At 34.9% G+C, this 13,338-nt stretch overlaps 1 protein-coding gene and 1 pseudogene across 2 annotated transcripts in view; one reads left to right on the plus strand and one right to left on the minus strand.

The window, feature by feature from the left end:
* Positions 1-1,875: 1,875 nt before the first annotated feature.
* LOC149558245 (uncharacterized protein At1g66480-like) lies at positions 1,876-2,770 on the minus strand. Its single transcript, XM_089786108.1, has one exon. The coding sequence runs from the start codon at positions 2,298-2,300 to the stop codon at positions 1,920-1,922; it is 381 nt and encodes a 126-aa protein (XP_089642234.1). The 5' UTR covers positions 2,301-2,770; the 3' UTR covers positions 1,876-1,919.
* Positions 2,771-3,463: 693 nt separating this feature from the next.
* LOC149558246 (putative aldo-keto reductase 1) overlaps positions 3,464-13,338 on the plus strand; it is a 78,259-nt pseudogene continuing 68,384 nt past the window's right edge. The window contains exon 1 of the transcript XR_016365000.1: positions 3,464-3,738. The product of XR_016365000.1 is annotated as a putative aldo-keto reductase 1 (transcript). The remainder of the gene's footprint in view (positions 3,739-13,338) is intronic.

Genomic DNA, 13,338 nt, shown 5'->3' on the forward strand with positions numbered 1-13,338 from the left:
GTTTTCTTCTACGGTAAACAAACAAGATCTCTTGATGGAGCTAGAGTCCCTGCCTTAGGGAAGGTAGATTTGTAATATTATTGTTTATGGAAAAATTAATTGTTACCATATTAGCTCATAGAATGTAATGTTAAGTAGCTTTTCTTATTATTGACAGAGTATGTTATCAAAGGTTGTGGAATTATTCCTACAAAAGAGCACTATAAATGCATGGATGATCTACTTATCTTGATTGGGCCTTTGAAAAAGATGAAGTGTTTTGCCAAGTTTATAATTATATCAAACTTTTAATTTATTTAATCTAATGTATTATATTATATTATATTATATTATAATAGTAATTATAAATTCAATTATTAAATAGGATAAGTATCATTCCTATAATAACTAAATAATATTAAATTGATAATAAATATTTTAAGGTATTATTAAGCTGCTTTATGATTTATTGTATAATATTAAATACACATAAGTAAGAGATATTTGGTAGAAGTTGGTGAATGATAGGTTGGTGTTTGCAATATTGATATATTAAACATAGTTTAAATAATATCTATTATATATTAATCAATCTAATATTATGAAAATAATATTTTTTATAATCTAAAATATAGTCAAAAATATTGGATAGGATTTTTTAAAAATATAATTATTTACAAATTTAGTTATTAAGTAAAAACTAAGTTAAAGTTAATGCATGAATTATTGTACAATATTAATTAAATTTTAATCAGATTAACTTAAGATAATTATATTTAATATTAGAATAGTGAATAGAACTGAATAGTTCTGTAATATATCTCTTGTCCATAATATAATTACATTTTTAAAAATACCATCTTATTTATTATTGATAAACAAGTGGTACTTGCCGTGAAATAATTGTATTAGAAATAGTTGTTAAATATTATAGTAATTAATTAGAGGAATAATAATAAAGTACTTGCCGTAAAATAATTGTAACAGAAATAGTTGTTAAATATTATAGTAATTAATTAGAGGAATAATAATAAATTTTCCATTATATAATATATAATTTTAATATTATAACATGGATTATAAAAGAATAAATTATAAAATAATATTTTATTTTAAATTTAATTTGAATTGAGTTGTGATTTTTTTGTAAAATAAAAAAATAATTATAAATGAATTTAAGAAATAGATTATATTCATTAAATTGTAAAATTGAAATAGAGAAATAAAACTTAAAAATATAATATAATTTGTGTCATTGAGAAGAATTAAATATCTTGAAATTAAAATAAAGTCCATATTAATTGAAACATTGATGACTTAGATAAATAGTTTGTAAAATATTAAAATTTGATCTTAAGATTATAATCCTAAAATCTTGCCGAAAAAAATGAATATGGAGTATGGCTCCGAAAAAGAGGTCTTAAAGTCATTTATATAATATTTCTAATTAATAAATATTTATGAAAATTTTAGAAATATGTAAATAAGAAACACATATTTATATATGATTGATAGAGGAGTGCAAAACTATTGATTAATTGAGTTGCACTGAATGCAATAGTACATTGCCTACATCAATTACAATAAGAGATATATGAGGCAAGTACAATAAGAGATATATAATATTGAGAAGTTATATTTAATACTATAATCTGAAAATTTCTAGTTATTTCTACAAAATGAATTTCCCCCGAACTAGCAAACACCAAAACCATTTGCCTTGTTTCCACTCACAAAACTAGGAGGCTTACCAACGTGGAAAACCGGCGCCCACGGAAAAAAAAGCGAGGGCAAATAAATAGCCTCCACCACGATAGAAGCAATTTCTCCGCTATCTCATATTTACAATCTCGAGCTATTATAATCAACACAGGACAAAATTCGTCGCTGAATCTATATTAAAAAGTTCTTAAAAACAGATTTCATTCAAAGACTATTAATTACATTCTTATCGTCCCGTCCTCCCCTTTCATGGGCGAAGAATTCCCTGAAATAGAACAGGGAGAAGAAGAGGAAGCAAGATGAGTGATATCTGAACTGCACCTCCGAGACAAAAGCATGGCTTCCAACCGCGATTGGGCGCTCATGTTGATCTCGGATCGAACCCTACCGGGGCCATGAAAAGCTCTGATTTTGGGCATCTCCAGTCGAAAATACAGCTGCTTGGGGTTAAGCTCCGTGGATCCCTCCAGGGCCTTTCCTCTAATCCCCACATGACGAACAACGTCAGAGAGTAATATGACATGATTTGGGTAATCCTGCAGAATTTGTTCTACAGTTATGGGGGGCTTAAATTTCATAACTTGGCTATCTAATTTCATCACTTTCACCTGGCGCCCCGTTCTGGATGATCCGACAGCGTTACCCACTTTAGATTTTGATGCCCAAAAGCAGAAAATCAGAGCTCCGTGAGTGCAATTAACGACTTAGAGCGATTGAAATTTATAAGAACACCTGGTTAGATTGACCATAAGTGAGCGAGGACTCCGTGAGGAAGACGGAAGTCCGTGAGTCATAGAGCGCTAAATACACACCAAAACATGATTTGATTGGATTGAAGCGTTTGGGGCATAGTGAAGTCTGTATTTTTCAAATCATATGATCATTGTTTAGGGCACACTTTTAGTCTGTAGAATGGAAAAATCCTCTTGCAGAGGAAATGGAGTTTGAATCTAGATGAAGAACAACTGAAGAGTAGGAGCCAAGCCTCTATCTGCTCTTAAGACTTGCCAGTTCTTTAATTTGGCATATAACTAGTTTCCAGAGCTGTTGCCAGTTCCTTAGTTCGCCATTAAACTTGAAGCTTCGCGAATGATAGGGAAGTTTCCAGAATTTATGAGACTTGTATTTTTTTTCAAATTTTTGAACACAAAAATTAATTAAACCCCAGAAAAATCAGTTCTAACCAATGATAAAATAGAAATTATTGTACATAAATTTATTTTAAAAATACAACATCTTAAACCCTTAAATTATAAGATTGTTTTAACCTAAAAATTAATTGAAAAAGAGCTAGTGAAAACATTAGTTCCCTGCCTATATATAGGCAGGGACTAATAATAATAAAATAATAGTGGAGTATGGGAGGACTAGCATGGAAACAAAAAAAGAATGTTTCTATATTGACGTAGGTATGGACTTGTACAACGCCCACTATTATTATTATTTACTTTGGCAAATCCATGGGGTAACTTATATGCACAACGTTAGGACTTATATTTACGCCGGATTACGCAGTGGATTTCTTTGGGTATATGATTTCTTTAAAGCAGTTTCTCAGATTGTGACGTCTGCCATACTCTTCAAACGGTTTCTGCCACGTCTTTCTTTTTAAATTGGCTCTCCATTTCATATGGCGGCTAAATGGCGGGATCCTTATAATTAGTCAATTTTTTAATTTTATTTTATAGTCACTTCCATTGAATGCAAATCACACATGGGCGTCTTTCTTTTTAAATTGGCTCTCCATTTCATACGGCGGCTAAATGGCGGCGTCTTTGTAATTAGTCAATTTTTTAAAATCTTTTTATAGTCACTTCCGTGGATTTGCCCCTGCCCAAATCGAGACATCCGTTCTTGTTGTTCTTGTTGTACTCATCCATTCCTTCAAAATCGGCACAAAGAGTAAGTCTGAGTCAGCGTGTTACCTCCAGCGTTTTTACGTCCAATAAAAACCTGTCCAGCTTTTTCACACTTGTGCAGAGCTCAAGTAATATGGCTTCCATTCAATCCATTAGCCTTGGCACACAAGGACTCCAGGTCCCCTTTTCAACTTCTATTAGTACTTATCTTTTTGGCTTGATTAAATCTGTAGTTTATAATATTTTAGGTACATATAAGTTAGCAACATTTAACGGTAATTACAGTCTGTCCTGTCTTACTCTGTAGGCTTTTCCTTCTATGCTGATGTTTTACTTTGTCTTTATCTTGGAAATTGTAGTGATGTGATTCGCTTTATTCTGGTGTATATCGTATTTTTCTTCGATCAATTATTATGCATTTTTACTTCCAGTTGGAACTGTCAGTGCCACTTCATTGGCCATATGTCTAATTGTCTTGAAGATGTCTCAAATTGATTGCTTTGCTGCAAATTTTCAGGATTACCAATTCCTTCCTGAGATAGTTGAATAGTCCTACCATCAATTTTATCTCATTAAATTGCAGAATAAGTGGATTTCAAGTGCTTGAACGCCAGTATACTTTTTTCACATGATCTTATTGTTTCATTTAAAATCATCCATGTGTTTTAATGTACTTCCATCAGTCCTTCCCTAGGGTTCGTGAGTAATTCACGCGCTTGAGAAATCTTAATTTATCCATATCTTCTCTCAGAGACACACCATAGCTGCGCCTCGATAATTGTCTCATTATTATATTTTTCGGAACTATAAGACCTGCCCAAAGCAGCAGAAATGTGAAAAAATCGTGATTAATCATAGAACTCATGAATTGTTACGTTTTGTAATTTATAGCTGTAAAATATACAGGATTTTTTTTGAATAAATCCTAAGTTATTAATTTTTTTTCAAAACGATTTTTCCCCACAAAATAGCGAAAAATATGCTACTTCTGATCAGGCTAGAGCAGACTAAATATTCCGTAAGTGTTTTGGTTTCTCAAAATAGCTTTTCAACCCTGTTGTAGAGATATATGTTTGATTGTTTAAAATGACACCCATATTCCTCTGGAAGTTTTAAGGGTGCGATATGACAAATTCCCATAGCCGATTCTATCCTCTTGAACATGTTTGCAAAAAATATCGATGTTTTACTTTTATACATCCCGTTTACCCCTGAAATTTCCTTGTATCTTCTTTCTATGATGCATCTGTTTTTCCCTTGAAATTTTCTTTATAGTACCTTGATTTTTATATGGTTTCCTCGCAGTTCATTCGTGACCAAGTAATTGGACTTTCTTAAATTGATATCTTTCCATTTTAAAACCATTTACTTATTTTCATATTATAATCATTAATCATAGAATAGAATATAATTAAAGACGACTGAAATGTTTATTTTTTATATATAGTGTTGGTGTAAATAAGTATTTACTATTTACACTAAAGTTTACTTAGGTTAATGCATATTTTTATTATTTATTTATTAGTCACCTAAGAGTATGCGTACTCTTGTGAGTTGTCATGTTGACAACACAAGAGTTTGCACCTCTTTTATGCACATGGTGTCTACAACACAGGAGTTAGTACACTAATTAAGCACATGGTGTCTACACACATCTCCACTTGAGATACACCTCATCATTCTTATCCTATTATCTAGAATGATAGATAAGATGTGTGCTTAGTTGTCATGTTTATCTTATCTCCTGGCTCTTTCTAAAGACATTCTAGGTGCTTCTTGAGAGACCTTTATATACAGACACTCCTAGTGTGTTTGTACATATAATACAGAGCAATATATGAGGACATACTCTAATTAATTGATCATATTCTTTTTTGGTCTATAGTTGTGCTTGTGTTCGAGTTCTACGATCTTAGGTGAATCTTGCCCTAAGGCAAATTCTTACATGGTATCAAAGCTCTTGGAGAATTTCTTTTGACAAAGCCAACAAGACCATCTTCTTGCTTCACCTCTTAGAGGACACCTCGACCTAGATTCGGAGTATCGTAGTTATTGGGAGCGCCTAGAGCCAAAGTGGACCTCACCATTGCGTCCGGTGCGTCAATTTGGTGAATTTGACTATAAATTCGCCTACCCTAGGCATAGTCAAAATTGAGGCAAATTTTTTTTGCAAATCGGCACCTGAAGGCCCGATTTGCAATTTTGGTATGATCATTTCAGATCTGTATATTTAATTTTTAGATCTGCATTTTTTTCATTTGCATCTCTGCTATTTTTTTGCATTTGCATTATTTTCCGGAATTTTTTTGGCCATCGGGCCATAGGAGAGATTTTTTGAAGGTGAAGATTGGTGCTTGCTGGTACAAATCAGATATTTGCATCACATTCAAAAGGTCAAAAAACTCCCAAATCAACTTTTGTTTCACCAAAATCAGACATCAGAGGTGAAATCTGGAGTCATTTGATTTTTGGAGGCACAGCGGCGGTTCAGAAAAAATAATAATAGCAGTGATTTTTAAACAGTGATATCTCCCTCATACGGACTCCTTTTTGCGAGCAATTTTTTTTAGTTTGGGGTAGAATTTTGTGATTTACATATTAGTGTAGGAAGTTTGATTTCTCTGTTCTTGAATTTTTCTGCAATTCCAAAATTTCGATTTTTGCCAATTCAAATGCTTAGTACGGGCTCATCTGGACACATAATCAGGTTCCATTTTTTTGAAAGTGCATATTTTTTTGTCTACTTTTCAAATCTGCAACCAAATTATAGGTTCTATGGACAGAAATACTGCTTTCAGAAATAGGCACTAAATTGACAAGTGGCTATCAAGTGCCCAAATCATACATTGGGGGGGTGGTTCTTTGATTCTTTGGAGGTTACATTGATTAGTCCATCATGGAAGAGGCAGATTTGATTTATTTGCACTCAGACAACAATCAGGAATGGAGTCAAATTGCTATCAAATATCTCAGCGAGCATAATGCACTACCATATGCAAGAGGACTTACATATGATATTGAGACTTTCTCCTTCATTAGTAGCGTTCTCTTTCTATATATGGATATGGAGGTTTTGGATTCACTTATTGACCTTAAGGTAACTATCCATATGTTCATTGGATTCATCTTTGGGAGACGTATGGAGATCCACACATTCCTCCATTTCCAAAAGATCTAATATCTCCAGTTGCAACTGCATCCTCTTCAGGTGAGATCACACCTCCAGCTCTTGTTGCTCCTAATGATCCTGTTCCAGCCATAGATGCTTCAGATTTAGTGCAGCAGAACCCTTTATGTCTTCCTACTTTACCTTCATGTGATGACTTCCTTCCTGCCCTTGCAGGCCTGTTCATGGAGTCTCACATTGAAGATGTGGGAGACACTATTGATGATATTCGTCTTCTCTTTGAGGCGAATAATTCATTCATTGCCATAGTTGACAAATTTATGTACTTCAGCACAACAGGGTACACTTTGTCTTCCAGTTCCAGCCTCAGCTGATGACTTCTTGACTGACATTTCAGGTTTGTTCATAGAGTCGCACACAACAGATTTGGAGGACTTCTTTCATGATCTACCGCTTCTCTTTGTTGAGGACGATCCTTCTACAGTTGTTGCGAGGGCCCACTCTGACCCTCATGTCCATTCTCTACATGATCAATCTTTATAGGTTGGCATAATTGTGGATACTTATGTACAACAATTGTCGGAGGTCTCTTTATCATTTGAGAAGATTGTTGGTTTCCTGAAATAGGTTCTACATCACTACTTGCTCGATGTGCACATTTTTTTTCAGTAGTTTTGGAGGGAGCAACCATCGGCATCAACACAAAGACACTTGAGCAGGTTTCAGAGACACCGTTCATCATAGAGATTCCTTCTCCATAGAGGGGGCACATCTCCTTTGTACCCTTGCATTTGTTTCTTCCAAAGGGGAGGAACATCATTCAACGGTCATGGATCAACTTTTATGTTGGAGCATTTCTCACTGGTCGGCACACTACCTTTAAAGGGGGGGGACTAACTCGTCTTCTTCTTCTCCTTTTTGGGGTGTTTTTTTTTCTCTTAGTAGGTTTTGTCCTTCTCATTTTTCTTATTTGTATATATTGGATGTATGTCGTAATGGGTGGGTCTTGATTACTCCATCCATCCATGCATCCCTTATCATCTCTCTTTTTGGAGGAGGGTTTTTCACATGAGGTTTTCTCTCTTTCTCCGCTTTTATGAGAGATTGCATTTCATTATGTACATGGGTACCTAACATGGCCTAGTAGCTAAGATCCATTATGCATTTCATCTTAGTTTTTGTAAGCTTAAGTGCATTCCCCTAAGTTTCACTTAAGGGGGGGTGTTGGTGTAAATAAGTATTTACTATTTACACTTACTTAAGTTTACTTAGGTTAATGCATATTATTATTATTTATTTATTAGTCACCTAGGAGTATGCGTACTCTTGTGAGTTGTCATGTTGACAACACAAGAGTTCGCATCTCTTTTATGCAAATGGTGTCTACAACATAGGAGTTAGCACACTAATTGAGCACATGGTGTCTACACACATCTCCACTTGAGATACACCTCATCATTCTTATCCTATCATCTAGAATGATGGATAAGACGTGCACTTAGTTGCCATGCTTATCTTATCTCCTGGCTCTTTCTAGAGACATTCTAGGTGCTTCTTGAGAGGCCTTTATATATAGGCACTCCTAGTGTGTTTGTACATACAATACAGAGCAATGTATGAGGATATACTCTGATTAATTGATCATACTCTTTTTTGGTCTACAGTTGTGCTTGTGTTTGAGTTCTACAATCTTGGGTGAATCTTTCCCTAAGGCAAATTCTTACATATAGTGTAGCTGTTGCAAGTATTAGAGCAAGGATGTGGTGTACTTTGTCAATGAAGTAGCTGCCTAGATAGTGACATGCACAATAGTCAAAGGATTTAATTAATTTAAATCAAAGCAACAAATATAAAGGGAAAGGCCAAAGACCCAACAAAGCCACTCCAACAACAAGCAAGAAGTTATTGTATTGTTGTTTATTTTTTCTATCATTAGCCTACTATAGATAACTGATCTAAGACATTATCATGGGCTGAACTTTGCTATAGTAGGCTAACTTGTCGTGTTTTCCAATGGTTAACTTGAGGTGTTATCCTCCTCTTGGTTTTTGCTAGTTGGTTCGTTAGAGCTTCCCTTTTGTCTCGCTGAAATGAAACAAAGATGAATGTCGATGAGACATCGGTGATCGGTGGGAGGCAAATGATGTCACCAAAATCTCTAGTGGGTTAGCACAATGTGTTTCCTCTTTCGACATTTCTTTGCCACCATCACATTTTTACTAGTTTGTGGCCATGACACGACACCATGACTGAATATTCAATGCCAAACTAATTTGGGGCATTGTAAACACGACGCTAGTGCATCTCTATCACTGTTACGGGACTTGGACTCACCTCTGACTCGGAAAGTCAAAATTGGGCTCGGTGACCAAACTCAACAAGGACTCAGAAATCGAAAAACCCATGAAATTCAAATATTTTTAAGGATTTAACGATTTTTTCATACATCATTTAGTCAATTAACATCAAATACACAATAATTGAGATAAATAGAAGCTACTCAACACTCATATACAATTTTGCATAGATCACATAAGTATAAAAGTGAATTTTTGAAGGAAAAAAACTGAATAACATAATGTAAGCTATAAAGTTAAACATAGTGTCACTGTCAAATGTCTACAATATATGAAATCGATGGAATCAAAATATCAGCTAGAGTGTAGAAGACAAAGGCTCATAGTAGCTTATGCCCTCCTACGAGTACGCCTAGTTAACTAATGGAAGACTCTAGAGCCATCCTTTCTCCCTGTGTTCAAGGCTGAACCTCAAGGGCATCTTCATCCTCATCCATACCCACATAATCTTCACCATCAGACTCGGATCTATCACTCCCAGCCTTAAGGTCTTGCACTCAGTCTTCTTGCGTTGTAGCGTTCTTGACTGCCATTGCTATTGCCTCTGCGTCCCAATCCACCTAATCAACCCACTCCACGTCTTCATCACTGAAGAAAGGATCAATAATCTTTGTGTTCCACTCTGTATGTGGATCAACAATCTCTAACACTATCGGTCATATATCAGTGCCCTAGATTTGTCTATGGAGAAGGCGAAGGTTGTAGTGAACAAACTACAAAGACAAGATCATTCAATTTTTGCACAAACAATGGAAATGCAAGTAAGTTTTTAGAAGCCTCCTCCAATGCTTCTTTTAGCTCCTCTCAATACTTAAGTGCACGCTACAAAGTTGCACAAACAATCAACAATCGAAATGAGAGAACCAACTGGTTTGCTAATTTCTCTCTTAAAATCCCAATACTCTTCTCTTACTCATTTGTCTCTATCACAAGCATTAGCAAAGGATGAAATGACCTTTTTAGGTAAAATAGATGTTATACAAAGCATAAACAATTCACTTAACCCTTTATTTTATTATTTTTTGCACTTTATGAGTCATGCTGCCAGAGAGAGTCCAGAGCTCGGGACTCTGTGAGTTAGGAGAGTCCTTGGACTCGACGAGTCCATGCTGACTCTGTCGAGTCCGAGTCTAGAGGCCATTTACCTCGGAAATGTGGACTTTGGTTTGGACTCGCAGAGTCCTATAACAATGATCTCTATGCTCATTTACTATTTGTAAGCATATTGTTGTCCTTTTTATCTACCGGATGCATCTTTATGGCTTTTTTCTGTCACCTCATGGATCAAATGTGCACATAGAAGTTAGATTTTATTTTGATTTATCTTATTTACTTTCCAACTTTTCTATAAATAACTATTGTAATCTGGGTTATGCTTGAAATTTTTAAAAGACAATCTTTTCCATATTTTCTGGACTCTTCTTTGGTTCTTTTGCAGAAATCTTTTTTCTACAACTGTAACTTTGTCTTCAGCATGCATCAATAACATCTCTGTTTTATCTTTTCTCCCACTTAGCTATTTGTGCATATTTCTTGTCTTGTTATAATTGTTTCTTTTTTCCCTTTCTAATTCTTATGTTGTGTCAATCTAGTTTGTGAATGTTGCATTGTGAATTATTTTCCTTTCAGCATCTCACAAACTCTAATCTTCATATGAGTTTTTTGGGGGCAAATCAAAGTGATAATTGTGTAAGTTTGAGTCCTTATTGATGTTGTGTGTAGCTACAGGTAGGGAGCAACCACATTCAATTTGGTGCATCACCCCCCCTTTATTTTTCTATATTCCTTCTCCCCTTTTCCTTCAAAGTTTTACTTTAGATGCACCCTCATTGGAAGGAAGCCAACCTTCTATAGAGATTCAACCTCACATGCGCAAGTCCCACACTCGGGGTTAGTCTTAATATTTCACAAGGTTCCCTGAGGATAACATGTTAGGCAAGAGTGCAAACTTTTGTAATAATAGCTTTTGGCATGCTCAATGGGACCAACATTCATATTTGTTGACCATTCTAAACTTTCTCCGCTAAGAATTTGGGTGTTATTCTCAATGCCAACAAACCTTTGGAGACATTTTTTTAAACATCATGGTGACTCCAAGTGCAAAATCTATTGGTTCTAACTTTTACGTCCTAGTGCTAGTGTATGTAAAGACCAAATTGGATCTTTTATGTTTAAAAAAAAAACATTTTCTATGAACTTGCAGCTTTTTGATGATTTAACATGGAGCCTTTTGATAGAAACACATCATATCATCCTCCATATCTTGATATTCCTGCCCCTTAACCCTCCTATCACCAATATTATTCTAAACCTTAGCTTGGTTTCAGTTTAGATGACTAGTACGCTTCACCTGCTTGTCACCCTCTCACCCCTACTTACATCTTAGCTAAAATGCTAAGTTGTTAGATTCATCCCCTATTGCTCGAATTTGGGTCTGGGTCCGCATGGGTCCAGATTCGCCCACGGGTCCGTAGCGGGTCCAGGCAGGGTTCTTAGTTTGGACTGTGGGTTTGCCCAGGTCCTTATTGGAGTGAACCCAAACAAATGCACAACGAACCCAAGAGGACTTGGGGCTAAAACAACTTTAAAGAGTGTGTTTTTTTTTCCTTATGTACCTCTAAAAGGAACTTAATAAAAGATATTTCACTCATCTAATCTCTTATGTTGAGGAGGAGGATGATATAGCGGCATATGACACTAGTGGAACCAATTTGGGTTCCAATGATGAGGATCTAGATATAGTTGCAGTTGGGGATGAAGCCATTGATCCCTCATTTTATGATGATCCATTTGACCCTTGAAGGGCATTTGATATGATGATTATTGATAAACTACTAAACACTTGTCATCTATCATGATGTTTCAAACTTTATTATTTGATGCACTAGTCTATGTTTTGCAATTTAGTAATTCAATGTATAATTTTCTTTACAATCATGAAGATCGATTAATGAGCGAGTATTTAATGTTTATCATTGACATTTGGCATTGACCAATGATCAAGCAACACTTATTCATATTGTGAAACGACTTTGCTTTGCAACTATGCATGTTTCTCTTGTGTGTGTTTATATATATATATATATATATATATATATATATATATATATATATATATATATATATATATATATATATATATATATATATATGTATGTATGTATGTATATATATGTATATATACTCACGAACCCACCCACGAACACAAATGGGGAAAAAAATTTGCTCAAACCCACAGACCCGAACTTCAAACTTGAATCCGTCCCCAAACCCGAATCAGCAACTTAGCTAAAATGGCTATTGATGGGATCAGGGATCAAATTGTGGATCTTGGCCATAGGTTTATTAGCCTTGACTTGGGTTTCAATCGGGACCCAGACTTGCTCATATATATGGATGATTTGGGGTATCAAGACTTTAAAAAAAAAATTTATTGGGTTGGGTTGGACGACTGCTTGAAAGTAGAGGAGACAAGGATATGATATGCACTTGGAGGAACTGACTCACTGGATCTTTCAATTGTGTATGTAATTTGGAAAAGGCATTACATGGTAGCAATTTTAGAAAAAAAAAGTAGCAATTGGAAGCACAACAAAGGCTATACGAGGAAGAGATGGAGGACCAATAGATACAATTTGAGGAGAAAGTTGCAAGGAAAGTTTCTACAATAGAAGAACAAATGAGACTCAAGTTATCTCATTTATAGAACCAGAAGTAGAGGCAGCCCCTTTCCCCAAATTTGTCATTCCAAGCTTTAAGAAGCCCCTTTCTATCACACGAGCTTGCTGCTATAACTCCTCCGTCGCTTGTCCAAGTGTAACAACTATAATATCTAACATGTAAAAATCAATTAGTTTTCTACATGCAATTGTTTACGTTTTTCAACTCAATAGTAAAATGGCTATCTTTCCAATGTATTTTTTTTTTGCATGAAGTTTTCAAAGTAATCAACAACATAGATTCTACTCTAGTACTACTTGATAAATGACACACATGTGATTATTCCATTAAATGAAAGGATGCAATTGGTACACTTTTAAGAAACTGAAATGCAACTATTTAAATTCAATCATAAATCTATCTATGTACTTAGATTATGAATTTAAAACAAGGAAAACAATAAGAGTACTCACATTATTCTGATGTGGATGGTGATTGGCTGTCATGTAGGCCATGTGTATCAAGTATGTCCTAAAAATGTTGTCCTTGTCTCGAAAAGGGGAAAAGGATATCATTGGGGTGTTTATCCACCTGTAACATACCATTTTTACTAAGCTGAAAGTAGAGAACATAT

This window comes from Cupressus sempervirens, chromosome 5, assembly GCF_028749045.1.
Source record: "Cupressus sempervirens isolate cs-2001-9-10 chromosome 5, ASM2874904v1, whole genome shotgun sequence".
Taxonomy (NCBI): Eukaryota; Viridiplantae; Streptophyta; class Pinopsida; order Cupressales; family Cupressaceae; genus Cupressus; species Cupressus sempervirens.

Excerpts from the sequence above, each read along its gene's own strand:
- LOC149558245 (XM_089786108.1), bottom strand. The coding sequence starts at position 2,300 with ATGAAATTAGATAGCCAAGTTATGAAATTTAAGCCCCCCATAACTGTA.